Source organism: Grammomys surdaster, unplaced genomic scaffold, assembly GCF_004785775.1.
Source record: "Grammomys surdaster isolate TR1022 unplaced genomic scaffold, NIH_TR_1.0 166, whole genome shotgun sequence".
Taxonomy (NCBI): domain Eukaryota; kingdom Metazoa; phylum Chordata; class Mammalia; order Rodentia; family Muridae; genus Grammomys; species Grammomys surdaster.
In genome coordinates, this window is record NW_021604614.1 from 15,129,883 (window position 1) to 15,149,472 (window position 19,590).

The following is a 19,590-nucleotide window of genomic DNA, read 5'->3' on the forward strand; positions in this document are numbered from 1 at the left end:
GTATGTGTATCTGTATATATATTAGGTATTTGTGTGTGTGTGTGTGTGTGTGTGTGTGTATGTGTGTGTATGTGTATCTGTATATATATTAGGTATTTATGTGTGTGTGTGTGTGTATGTGTATGTATGTATATCTGTACATATATATTAGATATTTATGCGTGTGTATATGAAGGAGAGAAAATGTCAACAACACCCTGATAATGTGGCACACATCTTTAAGCCCAACACTTGGGAGGCAGAGACAGGTAAATTTCTGTGAGTTCAAGGCCAGCCTGGTCTACAGAACTATTTCTTGGATAGCCAGGACTATACAAAGAAACCCTGTCTCAAAAAAACAAAATAAATAAAGTCAGCAATGGAGAAATTATGGCTGACTTTTACTCTCATTTTCATGCAGACCATAAACACAAATTCGTTTAATAGAATGAACGTTATCATAGGAAAATCACTAGACTGTGACATCAGGTGAATAGTGCATACTATGGATGAAGTCAGAGGAAAACACACAGATTTCCTGTGCTTGCTGATTTATGAGTCTCAATTTAGCCATGCTGAGAACAGATGGCAAAAGAAATTGGCCCAAGTGTCACTATGACAGTACAAATATGGCGGACAGCAGGAAATACATTATTCTTCACTTCAACCTTTTCCTAGAAATAGCGCCTGGATGTTGTGGAGTGAAAACAGGTGAGCAGGTGTGGGAGGATTTTATTTCTGGCAAGAGCTGATGGCAAAGGAAAACACTGAATGTATTACTTTCTGCTTAATTCCAGAAATGAAATAAGGAAGATTGGAAATACCTTCAACAATTTTATATTTCTAAAACTTACTATATTTTTGGAAAGGTTACTGGTAGTAAGAATATAAATAATTTTGTATAATGTCTTCTTAAAATTCAAAACGTGCCGGGCACACATGGTGTGGTGGCGCACGCCTTTAATCCCAGCACTTGGGAGGCAGAGGCAGGCGGATTTCTGAGTTCGAGGCCAGCCTGGTCTACAGAGTAAGTTCCAGGACAGCCAGGGCTATACAGAGAAACCCTGTCTCAAAAAACAAAACAAAACAAAAAATCAAACGTGCACACCATTAAGCTCAGCACTGGGAGACAGAGAGAAACGGGTCTCTGAGTTAAAGGCCAGACCCAGAGACAAAACAAGAAAAAAAAAGCCTAAAATAACATGATATCTTTATAGTACACCCAAGCAATGAAGCCAGTAAGAGTGTCTGCAGAATTGCTACTAAAAGAACACTACTTCAGGGTCAATGAGAAGGCTTGGTGGGTAAAGGCACTTGATGCCAGCCAAGTCTGATGATCTAAATCTTAACCCCAAGACATACAAGGCAGAAGAAAACTGACCCATGAAAGTTGTTCTCTGACATCCATACACATGGCATGCATGTGTGTACACACACACAGTAAATAATAAACAAACAAACAAACAATTAGAGAAAGTGTTACTTTATGTTATTCCTCCGGCTTTGGCTTTGCTGAGTTTTACAGCACGGCTGTCCCACCCTCTCGTTGTCTACGTAGGCCTAATGCAGACTCGGGGATTGGCTTCTGCCAGGTTCTAGGCATCTATTTTGGTTTTCTTTCTCAGTGTGCTACCCAGGAGCCCATGTAGAGAAACAAGAACTACATGAGATCTATTAAGTCCTTATAAGTTTTATACACTAGCATTCTTAGATTCATTTGTTCTTTGATTCCTTCAACAACCTAAGACCTGAACAGGGTCCTTAAGTGAGTAAGATTACTTCATCAAAAGAAAAAATAATTTGATAAAAATCTTAAAAGCCTAAGTCACCTCCATCAGGACACTCTCCCAATGCCCACTGTGTACACCCTAGCTGCTCTGACCTTGACTCTGATCCCCGGGGCCTTTACAGCAGACTGTCCTTTGTCCTCAGATCATTAGGTCTCTTAGTAAGAGGCTGGTCAGTTCTGGTTAACATCACTAGTTTGGTAAATAAGGAAGAGGGCTTTCATGTTAGAAATCCAGGAGAGTAGAAATGGCAAGAAGGGGCTGGAGAGATGGCTCAGTGGTTAAGAGCACTGACTGCACTTCCAGAGGTCCTGAGTTCAAATCCCAGCAACCACATGGTGGCTCACAACCATCTGTAATGAGATCTGATGCCCTCTTCTGGTGTGTCTGAAGACAGCTACAGTGTATTCATATATAATAAATAAATAAATCTTTAAAAAAAAAAAAAAAAGAAATGGCAAGAAGTCGTCTCCTCCCTTTAAAATGTGCAGTCGGGTGGGTCACTGGAGACCTTGTTTCCTTTAAAATGTGCACTCGGGTGGGTCACTGGAGACTTTGTTTCCTGGTCTACAGAAAAACTGATCCATTTGGCTTATTTTCTTTAATATGTAAACTACAAGAGTTTGGTTTTTATTTGAGACAGGTCTCACTCATATAGGCTGGGCTGGTCTCCAGTTTGAACTTCTTTTGAGAGTTGGCATGCCTCACTTTAAAACAGGAAATTCTACCAAAGGTTGGAACCCACTTCACTGGGATGACACTAGCATCTCCTCATTTGTGCAAGCATCTCTCAAGTCAGAGTAAAGGAAAATATCAGTCTCGCAGTTAAAGGGATGAGTCTGATAGGAAATCTGAGGCAGACACCTAGCTGTCTATGCAGGAGCTTCAGATGGCCAGTCCTTGCTGCCCTTTCCAACTGCCTCATCAGTTTCAGAAAGAATTCAGATCTCCTGCTTCTAAAGTAACTAGCTTACTGCATGAGGAAGCCCCTGATGCAGGAAGGGAGACGGCTGCAGGGCTAGGAGCGGGTCAGAAGCGGCTGGGCACTATCGGGCTCTCCAAACACGTAGGGTGTAGTAAGGCTCCTGTCTGCTGCCTGCTGGGACACAGATAAGGAAAAGGGCACAGATGGCTTCCTCCTGCTGTCTCCACAACATGACTCACCACAGCACGGAGAGCTTGTTAGCTAAACAATTTAAATAAGCTTTAATAGTGAAAAACCAAATGAGTGGCTTAGAAAAGAAGACTACTTAAGCAGATACATCAAAAACCATTTCACAAATCTCTAGATCTGTCTATTAACCGCTGCTAGTGTCTGGATAGATACAAGTGGATCTCATGCTCTAATAAACAGAAAAGGGCGTGTTGAGGTAGGTGGCTCAGTTGGTAGAGTACTTGCCTAGCATGCACAGGGTCCTGGGTTAGATCCCCAGCACCACACAAAATGGGGCAATGGTGGTGCACACCTTTACTCCCAGTACTTGGGAGGTAGAGAAAGAAGCATTACAAGTTCAAAGTCATCCTCAGCTAAATACTGAAGTTGAGGCCAGCCTGGGCTACCATAAGACCCTGCCTCAGTCAATCAGCCAATTGGTAGGAAGGGCAAGGGGTAAAAATGAACGGTGTTAATTAGCTTACTATGTTTGTACTGTTTATTAAACAGTGCATGAAATACCATAACATTCCTGGGATACTCTGCTGATGGACATACGCTTCCATTGCTAAGGATGTCAGCACATCTACTTAGCAACAACAAGAGTCAACAACTGCTCATGTGCACTTAGGAGGAGAAATTCAACAAGTTCATGAAGTGCATACAAAATGCATGCTCATACAAGTTTCTACTCTCAGGAGCAAGTAGAGTCAAGTGACCCTTTCTAGGTACCTTTCTAAGCTAATGGATAATTCCACAAATGTACACCCTTCCCTAAGTTATACAGTATGGTATTAGCCCCACTACTGATGGTGTCATTTTTATCATCTGATAGAGCATATGACAGCACTGAAAAAATAGCCTAAGAGCACTGGCTGCTTTACCAGAGGACCCGGGCTTGATTCCCAGCACCCATGTAGAGGCTCACAAGCATGTGTAACTCCAGTTCCAAGGGATCTCACACCTGATATACATACATGCATACACACATACATACATACATGCATACATACATGCATACACACATACATACATGCATACATACACACATACATACATACACACATGCATACATACATACATACACACACATACATACATACATACACACACACACATACATACATACTCACATACATGCATACATGCATGCAGGCAAAACATTCATAGACATAAAAGAAAAATAAATAAATCTTTTTTTTTGTTTTTTGTTTTTTGTTTTTTGTTTTTTGTTTTTTCGAGACAGGGTTTCTCTGTGTAGCCCTGGCTGTCCTGGAACTCACTCTGTAGACCAGGCTGGCCTCGAACTCAGAAATCCATCTGCCTCTGTCTCCCAAGTGCTGGGATTAAAGGCGTGCGCCACCACCGCCCGGCCTAAATAAATCTTTAATAGAAAAAAATAATAGCAGATATTAAGATGTCTTTCACATTTTCCATTTATTTATTTATTTATTTACACATTTTCCCTCCTTGTTGGATTATTTTAAGATAACACAACAAGATCCTTTCACATACAAAAACAAAACACAATAGAGGACCAGCTTGGAGGGGATGGAGTTTGAGGGGTGGGGGGGAGTGTTTTGCAGCCAAGCCTAACCTCCTGGGTTCCATTCCTGAAACCCACACAGTAGAACAAGAGACAGATTCTTGTAGGTTGTCCACTAGCCTCCGAGTATATGCTTGTGCATACGCACAGGCACACATACGAACTCACAAAAGTTAAAACCTGTAACTGTATGTGTGTACGTACACACACTCCTAAGCTTTAACTTGAGAGGTGAGGCTAAGGAGCCCTTGTGTCCTAGCTCCAGGCTCTCCAGGCTCTCCAGGCTCGCTAATGATATTTCAAAGCTGTGCCTTTTTAACTGTGAAGGGTGATTCTGCCCAGCATTTTGACAGGAAAGAATATGTGCGCAATAATATTAACAGATGTGGGGTTTTTTACACTGGGCTCCTAGAGAGATCACAAGAGGAAACACACCAAGATGTGCTCCAAAGAAAGCCCCTGGGAATAGGAGAGCCACACCTCAGATCGCAGAGCATACTGGGCCCTACTACAAAATTATATTCTCAACAATAATCTATGCTGGTTGTTTCACATTCTAGTTCAACCACAAATACCATGTACATTAAGACACTGAAGCTGAGACTGAAAAAATAGCTCAGCGGTTTAGAGCACTGGCTGCTCTTGCAGAGGACCTGGACTTGGCTCTCTGTGACCACGGTGGCCAGCTTATCCTACCTCAGGCTCTAGAGGAGTGCTCAGCCCCCATGAGCATCGGCAGTAACATGTACATAGACTCATAACAGACAGACACACAGACATATAAATAAAATCAATCAAAAATGAAAGAAAGTCAGGCAGTGGCAGCACACAACTTTAATCTCAGCACCAGGAAGGCAGAGGCAGGCAGATCTCTGTGAGTTCGAGGCCAGCCTGGTCTCCAGAGGTAGCTCTAGAACAGCCAAGGCTATACAAAGAAATTCTGTCTCTGAGAAAAAGGAAGGAAAGAAGAAAGGGGGGAGGGAGAGAGGGAGGAAGGAAGGAAAGAAGAAATTTGGCACTGTGTAATTAAATTTTGTTCAAATAAAAAGATGAATAGTGGGCACAGAGATCAGATGTTTGTCCATATTTAAACAAAGAAGTTAGCCTAGTGACTTGGTTTTGGTTTTGGTTTGGTTCTGTTCTGTAGAGGCAGGGTTTCTCTGTACATCCAAACATAAAGGAGCCTCAGCTGTACTACAGCTGTCTCACGGCGGAGATGTCAGCTTTCCAAATGCTGAATGACTGCAAACTGACAAAAGCCCCAGTGACTCTCACTAAATCTTTTCCCCTCTTACTCAAGAAAGTAACATGCAAGTCCTGTCATGGGCTGAAGAGATGGCTCAGCGGTTAAGAGCACTGGCTCTTAACCAGAGGTTAACCAGAGGTCCTGAGTTCAATTCCCAGCAACTACAGGGTGGCTCACAACCATCTGTAATGGGATCTGATGCCCTCTTCTGGTGTCTGAGAGAGTTACAGTGTACTTGTATAAATAATGATAGATAAATATTTGGGGGAAAAGCTGCATGATATGATATGATATGCACGCTATTCAAGGATAAAGCGAGCAGGTGTGAATCTCGCTCAGCCAAGGGTTCAACAGCATACTAAATGCTATGAATCATAATTAAGATCAAAACATATACGTGTTATATTTTCTTTTTTTAAGGGGTTATTACGCCAGCCATGGTAGAGCTCACCTTTAATCCCAGCACTTGGGAGGCAGAGGCAGATAGATCTCTGTGAGCTTAAGACCAGCCTGGTCTACAAAACGAGTTACAGGTCAGCTAGGACTACGTAGGCTCTGTCTCAAAAAATGGGGGAGTGAAGCTGGAGAGATGGCTTCGTGGTTAAGAGCACTGGCTGCTCTCCCAAAAGACCTGAGTTCAATTCTTAGCACACACATGGAGGCTCCCAATCGTCTGTAACTCCAGTTTCAGGGGCTCTGACGCTGTCTTCTGGCCTCCACAGCATCAGTGATGCATGTGGTACACAGATAAGCAAGGCATCCATACATATAAAATAATCAAAACAAGATTGTAAAAAAAGATTGATGTCTTAGTTTGCTTTATACTGCTGTGATAAACACAACGATCATAAGCAACTTGAGAAGGCTAACATTTATTTAGCTTAGAAGCCAAAGCAGAAACTAACGCAGGGCAGGAACCTGGTGGCCAAACTGAAGCAGAGACCATGGAAGAATGCTGCTCTCGGGCTTGCTCTTTGTGACTTGCTCAGTTTGTTCACCCTGCATTTCCTCTCTCCCTTCTTTCTTCCTTTCTTTTCTTTCTTTCTTCTTTTTCTTGTTTCTATGTGTATGAATAGTTTGCCTGTATACATGTCTATGCATATGAATGCCTGGTGCTTGTAGAAGGCAGAAGGTAGTATTGAATTTCCTAGAACAAAAGTTACAAATGGTTGTAGCTGCCATGTGGGCACTGGGAATCAAACCCAGGTCCTCTGGAAGAGCAGTCAGTGCTCTCCAACCTCCTACTACTCAGCTTGCTCTTTTTTAAAAATGATTTATTTATTTTGTATATGTGAGTACACTGCAGCTGTCTTCAGACACACCAAAAGAGGGCATCAGATCCCATTACAGATGGTTGTGAGCCACCATGTGGTTGCTGGGAATTGAACTCAGGACCTCTGGAGGAGCGGTCAGCGCTCTTAACTGCTGAGCCATCTCTCCAGTCCCCAGGTTGCTTTCTTATACAACCCAGAACCACCTGTCCAGAGATGACATTTCACACAGTGAGCTAGTCCCTCTCACATTAATCATTAATCAAGAAAATGCCCTATAGACTTGCCTACAGCCAAGGTATTTTCTCAATTGAGAGTCCTCTTCCCAGATGACCCTAGCATTTGTCAAGAGAAAAAAAAAAAGCTAGAACAACGTATTTTATTTGTAATTAGATGTATATGTGCATGTCTGTGTATGGGTATGTGCATAAGTACAAGGGGACACTTAGAGACCAGAGGAGAGTCGGATCCCTGGAGCTGGAATTGCAGGCAGTTGTTAACCACTGCCCCGCATGGGTACTGATGTGTGCTCTTAATCACTGTGTCATCTCTCTAGCCCATTGTGTGTACACTTCTCTTCTACATAAAGGTAAATGTATATATTATTTATTATTGATCTCTGTGTGTACACGCGTGGTGCCATTGTACACCTGTGATAGTCAGAAGAAGATGAGTCTGTGGAGTTGGTTCTCTCCTTTTACCTTTACATGGGTTCCAGGGATCATTTTCATGTCTTCAGACTTGTATAACAAGCACCTTTACTGACTAAGCCCTCTGGACATCAAAAGGGAAAAAAAAATTTAAGGAGTTATTTGTGTTTGGACAGTAGCAGAGTTAGGCTAAAGGATGGTTCAGTCAGTAGAGTGCTTGCCTACCACACAGAAGCCTAGGTGCTGATTCCCAGTTCCATGTAAACTAGTCATGGTGGCTCATGCCTGTGGTCCCAGAACTTGTGAAGGTGTTGCAAGAGGGTCAGGAACTCAAGGATAGCTTCTACTACACAGCAGAGGTTTGAGCCAGCCTGGGCTACAAAATGAGACCCTGCCTAAAAAGATGTGAGGAGGGGGAAGAATGTGCTGCACCGTGGCCTCTACTTTAAATAATGATGAAGATGACCAGGAGGCCATAGTAGCATCCCCTTGGCATCCATAGACAACACAGTGAATGTGTGAACACATGGAAGAACTTTTGACATTTAAACAGTTTCTATCATCAAAGAATTAATACACTGAAAAAACTTGGAAGCATTATCCCAAGAATGATGTTCCCCTGAAAAGCAATTCTCAATAATTATGTATCTGGCATGACCTGATGACAATGGAGAGAAAAGAAAATATTAGACAATATGAGAGCCGGGCGGTCGTGGCGCACGCCTTTAATCACAGCACTTGGGAGGCAGAGGCAGGCGGATTTCTGAGTTCGAGGCCAGCCTGGTCTACAGAATGAGTTCCAGGACAGCCCGGGCTACACAGAGAAACCCTGTCTCAAAAAAAAAAAAAAAAACAAAACAAAAAAAAAAAAACAAAAAACAAAACAAAAAAAAAAAAAAAAGACAATATGAGAGATCTCATGGTAAAATGGGTAAAAATTCCTGAAGTTTAGCCTGTAGAAATAACTTATTCTTTGTCTCATGTGTTTATATTAAAAATAGTAAACAATATTATTTCTATTGAAGACAAAACCAAGCAGTATATACTTATTTAACTCTATCGATATCTATCCATCTATGCTACTGCATGACTTTAAAACGTACCATGCCAAAAAACCGTTGAAGGATGCTGCAGTCCTGGAATTATAATGGGTGTTTCAGTATCGAAGCTCACATCCCACGTGTGGTGTTATTATTGAATGTCATACGCTAGTTCTGTTCTGGGTGAGGTGCTTCATTAACTTCACTCACTTATTTCATTTATAACTTTATCATTTATCCTTACAGGACAATAGTTCATAAACAAGAAGTAGAAGTCTTTTAGTTTTTTTGCTCCTGACCAGGCAGACTTCCTCAGACATACTTTGTGGCCAGGGATGATGCTGAAAGTATTATCCGCCTGCCTCCACCCACCAAGTACTCAAATTACAGGTAAAACATATCCAATATATCCAGTTTTATGTGGGGCTGGGGATGGAACCCAGGACATCAAGCATGGTGGGCAAGCATCCTACCAAATGAGCTACATGCCCATCCTCAAGGAATACAAGTTCTCATAAGAGGCAGTGCTCGGCAGGAAGCCATCTAGACATGTACTCTAGATATGCACTCCCTCTGTCTACACAAGCCCTGAAGACTCCTCGAGCCTCAGGTTCCAGGTTGCCACTGACTTGGGCTATCATCATCTTCTAAAGCCCAGGCATGACCGCCTGCAGCTCCATTTCACTGTGCACCCCAAAAAGTGACAGGCAGGGCTGGGAGAGCAACTCAGTGGTACAACATCTACATGGAATGAGCAAGGTCCTGGGAACCAGGAAGGGGAAAGGACAGCCCCTACTCCAAATGATGCTCAAAGCATCTAAGGCAGCAGAGCATTTGCTGGGCTGCACGTGAAGACGCCAGTGCTGTGCCAGGCATGGACTTATCACTTAGCTCCAGAAGCAGAAAGGGAAGGTGTGGGCACCACATACAAGGACTTAGAGATAACTTGGAGTTATGTATAAACAGCAGCAGCATAGTGGTGCACACCTGTGGTCCCAGCAGCAAGGAGGCCAAGGCAGAAGGATCACTACCAATTTAAGGTCAGCCTGACCTACTCAGAGAATTTTAGAAAAGCCAGGGCTACACAGTGACACCTTGTATCAACAGACTGACTGTACTATATGCCCAGCCATGAAGGTGATAGTCTATGTTGGACTTTAGTTTACAACAGAAAACATAGATGGGAGTGGGGTAGGACAGAGAACTAGCCACATTTCTAGTGCTCAACAGCGGACAGCAGTGACTACAGGACTGCAGAACTCCTGAAGGGGTTCTTGACCATGCATGCCTGAAAGCCCACATTGAAGAATGAAGAAAACACAATTGCATTCTACAGAGGTAAAAGTGGGGTGAACTTGTTTTAAAAACAGTGTGGCAACAGCTCCATAAGGACACTGTTGAGAAGGTTCCTCCTTAGATGGCACTGTGGCTCTGGTATGCAACCCAAGTACTTGGGAAGTGGAGCCAAGCAGCTCAAGAGCTCAAGATCAGCCTCTGTTACCTAGTAAGTTAGAGGCCAGCCTGGGCCTGTCTCAGTGAGCCAAAGGGGTAGGGGCAAAGCTGGGGGAGATGATTTTTTTTTTAATTAACTGTTTACTTTCGCCGCCGGGCAGTGGTGGCACACGCCTTTAATCCCAGCACTTGGGAAGCAGAGGCAGGTGGATATCTGAGTTCAAGGCCAGCGTGGTCTACAGAGTGAGTTCCAGGACAGCAGGACTACACAGAGAAACCCTGTCATAAAAAAACAAAACAAAAAACAAAAAACTGTTTATTTTCTTTAAAAATTGCTTCCTGGGCCAGGCAGCTACCTCAGCAGTTAAGAGCCCTGGCTGTTCTTGCAGAGGCCCAGGGTGTGAATCCCAGCAGCAGCAGAATTGCTCGAAGCCTCTCCCGCCCCAGAGGACATCTACACGCTCTTCTGGCCTCCAAGAACACCAGGCACGCACATAGTGCAGACATACATGGCAGGCAAAGCAACCTTAACATAAAATAAAAATAAATCTTTTTAAAAAATAATAGCTTTTTTACCAGGAGTTGGGTGAGAAATGGAAGAATGGCAAATTCCAGGCCAATCTGAGGTACATCTCATAGCCTAACTCAAAAGGACAAAGGAAACAGACAAAACCAGCTTCCTTACTAATGGTACAATGTTTTGCACATGGGAAGAAGTCAGATCATCCAAGAAAACCAGGCCTGCTCAAGATCAACAGGTCATAGAAAGTTTACAGAAAAGTAACATTTCCTACCACAGAAAGTATGCAGAGGTTTCCAGATATGTGGTCATTTGTACATCAAACAATTGCACACCTGGTGATCTTCATAGACATCTGTTCTTACTCATTTCCAGCTGAGATGTCTAAGGCCTTGCCCAGGTAACAGTTTTGAATGAGCCAAAAGCTAACTCCCGGGGTTAATGATATGGGTCATCTTGGGTAGAGCTCGGCTGGCATGCACAAGGCTCTGGGTTTATCCTCAGCACTGGGAAAAAGGGAAAAAAGCAAAATCAAACATGGGTTTATAAGAAACCTATTATAGTATAGTGAAATACAGGTGTCAGAAACAGTCAAAGAAGCAAGCTTTCTACGGTGGTGAGATCACACAGGCCTCAGATCTAACAGCACACTGAACAAACTCTAACAGAACCATACACTCTTTGTAAGCACGAGCAAGCATAAACAGCAGTACCAGCCACCTCAGAGACACAGGAGCCATGGGTGACGACACTGAAACTTCAACTGTCACAAAGCCGCAGCTCCTACCAATACTGCTCTTGGTCCACTTGCCTCAAACTGTGTGGGACTCTCTCACTAAGTTCACAGATCCCTCAATTCTATTCAGATTAAAAATCCCTGAGGAAAAAATAAACTTTTCTTTACCTAGTTCATCCTGAAATAGTTCCCTCCAAAGTTCTCCCTTTCCACCTTGCAGGGCCTTGAGGACTTGCAGAGAAGCAGGTGGGATAAGGTCATTCTATTATCAGTGTGTGAACGCACAGCCTACTGCAGTCTTCTTTAACACTGGTAACCAGCTCAACTCCGTGAAAAAAAAAAAAAAATAGCAGTTACACAGTTCCTGCAGCGTCCTCTCCTTCTGAAGTAACTGTGCTCACTCCCTAGTCAGTTGCTTGCTGTTATGTACGGTCATCAGGAACTACTGACTGAACATCTTGGGAAGAGGGCTCATACACCCCTGTGTGCACCCCACAAACACTGTGTTAAGGAAAGCTGGAGGTGGGGAAGGAAGAGGAAGCAGGGTGCTTTGGGGACTTGACAGTCTTTACACAACTGACCCCAAGGGCACCCTGTGGCCTAGGGAAGAACAGGCAAAGGACACTCACCCCACCCTGGCCAACAGGGAGTGTTTTATGACACTTGATATGGAAGCTGACAAGACAGATACTAACCAAAGCTGCTTTACTCAGGAAGGCTTTAAGCATACACCAGGAAGGAGAAAGACTGAAGTGGAGACCAGTCATTACCTCGCACCTCACCATACTGCCAATACGTTGTGAGGCAAATACACTGCAGGGATCTCTAAAAAACTAAATAAAAATTTATCTCTGCCACTAAAACTAAATGAAACCTATCTCTGCTGCTAAGAAAAGAAATCTGGGGACTGGAGAGACGGTTCAGTGATTAAGAACACTGTCTGCTCTTCCAAATGACCCAGGTTCAATTCCCAGTAACCACGTGGCGGCTCACAACTGTCTTTTTTTTTTTTTTTGGTTTTTCGAGACAGGGTCTCTCTGTGTAGTCCTGGCTGTCCTGGAACTCACTCTGTAGACCAGGCTGGCCTCGAACTCAGAAATCCGCCTGCCTCTGCCTCCCAAGTGCTGGGATTAAAGGCGTGCGCCACCACAGCCCGGCTCACAACTGTCTTTTACTCCAGTTCCAAAGGATCTGACACCCTCACACCAATACACATAAAATAAAGCTAAGCAGATTATTTCTTTAAAAAATCTGTAGATAAAATATTTGATGTTTGGGCTGGAGAGATGGCTCAACAGTTAAGAGCACTGACTCTTCTTCCTGAGGTCCTGAGTTCAATTCCCAGCAACCACATGGTGGCTCACAACCATCTGTAATGAGATCCGATGCCCTTTTCTGGTGTGTCTGAAGATAGCTGCAGTGTACTCATATATATAAAATAAATAAAATCTTAAAAAAAAAGATATTTGATGTTCAGTGACTGATATACATACAAGAACTTTCCAGAAACACCAACACAGAACTTTACCAAAATAAAATAATAATAATATACATTGCTTTGTTGTGGTGGCTCAGGGAGTGTTAAGACAAGGTTTAGGCTCTATAGTTAACTCACGGCAATCCTGCCTGATCTGCCCAACTGCTGGGATTCTAAGTATACATCACCATGCCCAACTCGTCTTACTATGTAACCCAGGCAGGCCTCCGACTTACAGCAATACTCTTACTTCAGTCTCCTAAGTGCATGGGTTGTAGTCATGCACCTGACCAGTATTTACCAGTGTTTGTTTGTTTGTTTGTTTGTTTGTTTGGGGGACAGTCTCCTGTAACCCAGACTAGCTTTAAGCCTGATGCTCAAACAAGAATGACCTTAAACATCTGACCTCCTGTCTCTACTTCCTGAATGCTAGGATTAAAGAGGCGTGCCACCACTCTAGCTAATGCAGCACTAGGGACAAAACCAGGGCTTTGTGCATGTGCGGCAACCGCTCTACCAACTGAGCCACATCCCTTCTAAAATGATGACTCATGTGTTAACATGAACCCTAGGACGGAAGCAGACAGACGTCAGCCTCAGCTTTGCCACTGCGCTCTCTATCAAGTCACTTAATTTGAGCTATGCTACAGTTTCTGCACTGGGGATGGGGTAGGTAACAATGACCAACGTCAGAAGGCTTTCGCAGGGATTAAATTAGATAACAGCCATGAAGCATCTCACAACAGCCTGGCATGAAGTACAATGTGCTGTTGTTCTAGTGGTGGTAAACGTGTTGACAATGTGGGGGCCACAAAGACGGCTCAGCAGTTAAGAGCACTGACTGCTCTTCTAGAGGTCCTGAGTTCAATTCCCAGCAACCACTTGGTGGCTCTCAACTATCTGTAATGGTGTAAGACAAACATGCCCTCATCTGGTGTGTCTGAAGAGAGCTACAGTGTACTCATATACATAAAATAAATAAGACTTTAAAAAAATGCTGACAATCTTGAAAGAAGTTATACCAAGCCAGCACTCTAGAGAGGCAGGAAGACCAGGAGTCCAAGGTCATCCTCAGTCACCTGTTCAAGGCCAGCTGGGCGATCTATATTCCACCCAGTCTCAAAACAACAAAAAGGGACTTTCAATTGTTGGCCACACTGGCCCCACAGTCCTCGTGTCTCTTCATCCTTACTCCATACTCTGGCTTGCTGAGTGAGCCTTTCCCTATCTCACAGAACACAGTGACTTCCATCAGAACTTGATGGCTGCATGCCAGTAAGAAACTGCTGGTGAACAGGAATGGTTTATTCATTCATTATCACTCTCCTCCATTCTAGAATCTGGAATTCTAGAAGCTCAGTTGTGAACGTTTTCAAAGGACTGATAGCATTCCAGAACAAACCAAACGAAGCCTGAACCTCATCCCAAAGGTTCTGTGTACATGTCACAGCACACAAAGCCTTGGCTGCTTCAGCTGAGCAGCTCCAAACCCAAATGTTCTTCTCTTAAACAGCAAAACAAACAATATACAAACCCTTGCTGCCTTCCATTTTCTAAACAGTACCCAGAACAACACACTCTGGGCATGCGGAGACTATGTTTGCTTGTTGAAATATAATTGGCATACAATAAACTGCACATATTTAAGCTGTGGAATCTGTGTTGTTTTGACACATATACATATGAACATGAAATGATACCACAAGCAAACAACTGAAACATCCATCACCTCAGAACCTCTCGCTCCATTACAACCTCCCTCCCTCCCTCCCTCCCTCCCATCCCCCCAGCAGGCTTTCTCCTTAAGCACTGAGCACAGACTAGCTTGTATTTTCCAGAATTTCATATCAATGGACTCTTACAGTATACGCTGACTGGCTTACCCATGCACTATCAACAAAGCGTGACTTTGTATTGCTTTTATTTTACTGTATGGATTTTCCACACCTGTTTATCTCTTCACCTGTTGGACATTTGGAATGTTTCCAGTTTGAGGCAGTCAAAAAATTTACTTGAACTTTCATTTGTGGGGCTGGAGAGATGGCTCAGAGGTTAAGAGCACTTGGCTGCTTGCTCTTCCAGAGGTCTTGAGTTCAATTCCCAGCAACCACATGGTGGCTCACAACAAGATCCAATGCCCTCTTCTGGTATGTCTGAAGACAGCTACAGTATACTCATATAAATGAAATAAATAAATCTTAAAAAAAAAAATGAAATCTTTGTGGGAAGAATTCTCAGTGGTTAAGAGCTCTTGTTCTTTCAAAGGACAAGGAAAAGGGGAGGGGCAAAATAAGCAAGACACATATGTATGAAATGTCACAATGACATCTATTACCATGTTTACTAATCTTAAAAGTTAATATAAAAAGAATACGTTTCACTCTGCATTGCTCTCATATTTTTGGTTGTGAGCCTAGCCTTTAACGGCTGAGCCATCTCCAGCCCTCACTCTGCATTGCTAACTCACTCTGAGACTCAAAGCCCTTCCTTCTGAGGCCCCACCTCATCAGCATCCCCCTGACTCCTGTCACTCTCCTCTTCCTGTCTGCTTTCCGAATAAGGGTCAGAGTTCCCAACAAGCTAAGGGTAGTTTCCTCTCAGACACTTGGCCCCTGGTGTCCTTCCTCTCTGTATAGAGTGTCCTTTGCCCCACAGCCATAAGGAACAGTCTCACCTCCTTCAAGTCTCTGCTCAAAAGCCTGCCTGGCCTGGACATAAAATAGACTCCCATCTCCTCACCTTATCTTCTGCACAGTTCTCATCACTTGTCATCACACTCGTGTACAAGCACACACGCACACACATGCACATACACAGGCATGTGCACACATACACAAGTTGTTCCTCCACATCAGTGGCCTCCATATCTTTCCATTCAACCAAATGTGGATTGAAATATTCAGAAACCTGATGGCCTGGTAGTTCACACCTTTAACCCTATACTGGGCAGGCAGAGGCAGGGGATTTCCTGTGAGTTCAACACTATGTCTACAAACTGAGCCCCTGTCTGAAAAGAAGAGGAGGAGGAGGAAGAGAAAGAGGAGGAATTTCCAAAAGCAAAACTCAAATTTGCTTTGTAGCAAGCACTACACTACGGAACCCAGGCAAATGAAGTGATGTGTAAGCACCCCAGCCCTTCCAAGCCCCTCTCCCTAGTGTTCATTATGTGGGTAGTCATCCTGGCCTGGCTGCACGCAATGGGACCAGACATAGAACAAACATACATCATTGTCTCCTAAGCAATACAGCCTTGTCTACCTTGTACTACACACAGCAATGAATTACTTGTATAGGAAGCTGTGCAAAGTCTGCGTGCTAAAACAATACCATTTTATTCAAGAGCTTCAGCGTCCCTGGGTTTTGGTAGCCAACAGATCCTGGCTCCCATCCAAGGACACTGGGGGCTGTGTATGTAGGATACTTGTTACTACAGTCTACATCTTCATGCTGAAATATAGCTTTTTAGAGAGTAAAGCTTTCACTTCATCCACTGCCATGCCCTCAGGACCCAAAACAGTAGACTTCACTTACTTCTAAACGCCACAAGATACTACTTTCCATTAATTTTTTGAGAACACTATTGGGTGAGTGTGTTTTTCCTCTTTAAAAAACTGACTATAATTTACTGGAGAAAACTTTACTCCCAATGTTCTGCTCAGGTCAATTTTCATCTTTTTTTTTAATTATTTATTTTATTTATATGAGTACACTGTGGCTGTCTTCAGACACATCAGGAGAAGACATTGGATCCTATTACAGATGGTTGCGAGCCACCATGTGGTTGCTGGGAATTGAACTCAGGACCTCCGGAAGAGCAGTCAGTGCTCTTAACCACTGAGCCATCTCTCCAGCCCCAATTTTCATCTTTTTAGAGTCTTTTTTCTAACTGACATATAACCTTACAGAGCACTGGGAGTAAGAGGAATACTGGAACTCCAGGACAGAAGGCCCAGGCCAGCTTATTTGCCATAGATTGATGTGGTACACCCACCACAGTAGAACTCCTCTCCTGATCCCTTTCTAAAAGGAAGAAAACACTTATATCTTCAAGGTACATCATCTCCAATGTACCTTCTGTGACTCCACAATCTTATGCACTGTGGTTGTCCCTCATAAATTATTCACCTGAGCTACAGTCTTATTCCTCATAATTTAAAATCATTAATGGAAGAATTCTATAATTATAGACCCTATGAGAATAGCTGCTATCTCTTCAGAGAGATCTGGGAGACAGTACTTCATAGGAGTGCTAACATCCCAAAAGATACCTTTTAAAACACTGACAAATCTCTAATCTTCCTGAAACATGAAAAAGAAACAGTTGCCAGAGGAACCAAATTGGAGTTAGGAAAAATGGTTCTGTGGAAGAATTGCTTGCTATCCAGCATGAGGGTCTCAGTATAGGGCTAGAGAGACAGATGGGTGGCTAAGGGGATCCAGCTTAGATCCCCAGCATCCCCGGAAATCAATTTTAAGCATTAAAAAACTATTTAAGGATGGGTGTGGTATGCACACCTTTAATCCCAACACTTGAGAGACAGAGACAAGCAGATCTCTATGAGTTTTCATGGGGTCCAGGACAGCCAGGATTATTCAGTGAGACCCCGTCTCGAAATATTTAAAAATAAAAATAAACATCTTGAGCAAACGGCACATTTGCTCCGCTCTGCTCTTGCTACATCCGCACAATGGATACAACTGTTGCAACAAGTAACAAGATTTACCTTCTAGAGTCCTTTGAGAATTGAACAAGACAGCGCTGACACAATGGACACAGCTAAGAATGATTGTTAGATAGACAAGTGTATGAGTAGCAGACTACTTACTTCTCCCCATACTGTAGTCTGTAACTGGAAAAGAATAAAAACAAAACAGCTCTTTTACTGCCAGGATCAATGTGTATCACTTACACAAGTTCCTTTTGGAAAAGAATCTACTCGGCCATAATCTTTCCTTAGCTGTATGTGTCACTCAAGACACAGACAGTAAATATTTTAGGAATGTCAACTGAATAACTTGGCTTTTAAAAATAATTCTACCTCTTTTAATCCGGAAGCTCGAGAAATTTAGGTTAGTCTCTAGGGAACAAAGAGCATCATCCACTTTCCACCTTTCCACAGCGGCGCCTATTAAATAAAGAGTCCACCATCAGACCATCGGAGCCCGGCAGTTTTCAGGCGGTTAACTCAGACACACCTTGCTTTTTATAGAATAGGCCCGAATAAAACATAATTGTATTATGAGTCCACGTTAGGGATTCTCTATCAACTCCCATATTATCGTGGCTAGACTGTAAAATATGCCAATTAAGAGTTCACAGTCGGAAATTCTGAAGCAACCTCAAAGCCAGACACAAACAGCGGACCACATTCGCATCTCAAGCACGTCCCAAAGTCTAGCTGAACGCGATCAGATCTATGCTGTTTCTAGAAACACACGGTAATGGGATTTTACCTCATTTCTATAAATGTCCGTGGTGCTGAATACCAGAGTATATGAAAAGCCGCAAAACAAAAGATTCCCCGTGTGGGAGGCCCTCTTGTCTGAGGTGTACCCCAGGGACCCCCCCCTCCATGCGACAATACGAATTTCACCACACTCCGTGGGGAAGGAGGGTCAACGTCCATCTAGTCTGGATGAAAACACGCCGGCCAAACATTCCCACCTCTAGGCAAATTCGAAACCGAGCGCAGTCGGTGGAAAGTTCCCTTCCACCATATGCATATTTGGTTTCCTTGGGGTGGATGGGGGTGGGGGAACACCACAACTGCCGAGACTGGCTAATGCACCTGCCACCGCTCCTAGAATGGGCTGCTCAGAGACCCCGAGGCGCGCGCACGCGCGCGCGCGTGTACACACACACACACTCATACTCGCTCACGGCCGCCCTTGACCCTTCCTAGGCCGCGGTGTAGCATCCCTTTCTCGCTGTACAAACCCCCGAGCTTGCCTGACAAAGGCCCGGCTGTCAATCCGAGGCACGGCACAGACAGGTTGCAGAACTGCTGATGGTGGAGGCAGCCTGGCAGCTGTCACTCCGGTCTCCCCACCACACGGGCGCGCACACCACAAGCACGCACACAAAATCAACACAGACAGGGCTGGGGCCGCGAAAAGAAGCCGAGCCCGTGCAACCGTTCAAAATACAAAAGGTCTCCGGGGCGCAGGCACCTGGGCGCGCCCGCCAAGAGACTCCCGGTGCGTGGGGGAGGGGAGCCGCCGGGCGGCGGCTGCCGGGGCTCCAGGCCGCGGCCCGAAGATGCTCTCCGGAGTCGCACACACCTGCGGCGGCCTGCGGGGGCCTCACTCACCTCCAGGTCGGTGTCGGCGGCCTCCGGGGCGCCGAGGATCTCGCTGGGCAGCTCGGCCAGGTCGGTGACCCGGATAAGCCCGTCGTGCAGAAAGATGGTCTCCTCCTTCACCGAGAGCCACTGCGCCGAGTCCGCCGCCGCCGCCGCTGCCGCCGCTGCTGCGGCTGCCGACGAGCCCATGGCTAAGAGAAGGCGCTGCGGAGACGCCGCCGCCTCAGCAACCCATGGCCGACCGCCGCGCCCGCCTCGTCCGTGCGGATCCGCCCTAGGCGTTCCGCACCGCCATCCCTTCCATACGCCAACCCCGGCCCGGGAGACCCCGGCCCCGCCGCCGCCGCTGCCGCCGCCGCTGCCGCCGCCGCCGCCGCCCTGACGAGCAGGATCCGCCTCTGCCGCTCCGCAGCCAACTGTCAGTAAGACGC

At 44.7% G+C, this 19,590-nt stretch overlaps 1 protein-coding gene across 6 annotated transcripts in view; it reads right to left on the reverse strand.

Annotated features, from left to right (window-relative positions):
• The window catches only part of Hectd4 (HECT domain E3 ubiquitin protein ligase 4), a 155,410-nt gene extending 135,820 nt beyond the window's left edge, over positions 1–19,590 (reverse strand). For 5 of the 6 annotated variants that reach the window (XR_003711261.1, XM_028765892.1, XM_028765890.1 and 2 more), the window contains exon 1: positions 19,169–19,348. Coding sequence is in view for 5 of the 6 variants with exons in the window: in XM_028765892.1 (XP_028621725.1) it covers positions 19,169–19,348 (180 nt within the window). In the remaining variant the exon portion in view is untranslated. Of the gene's footprint in view, positions 1–19,168 lie in introns of all 6 variants that reach the window. The other variant, XM_028765893.1, reaches the window with a different exon arrangement.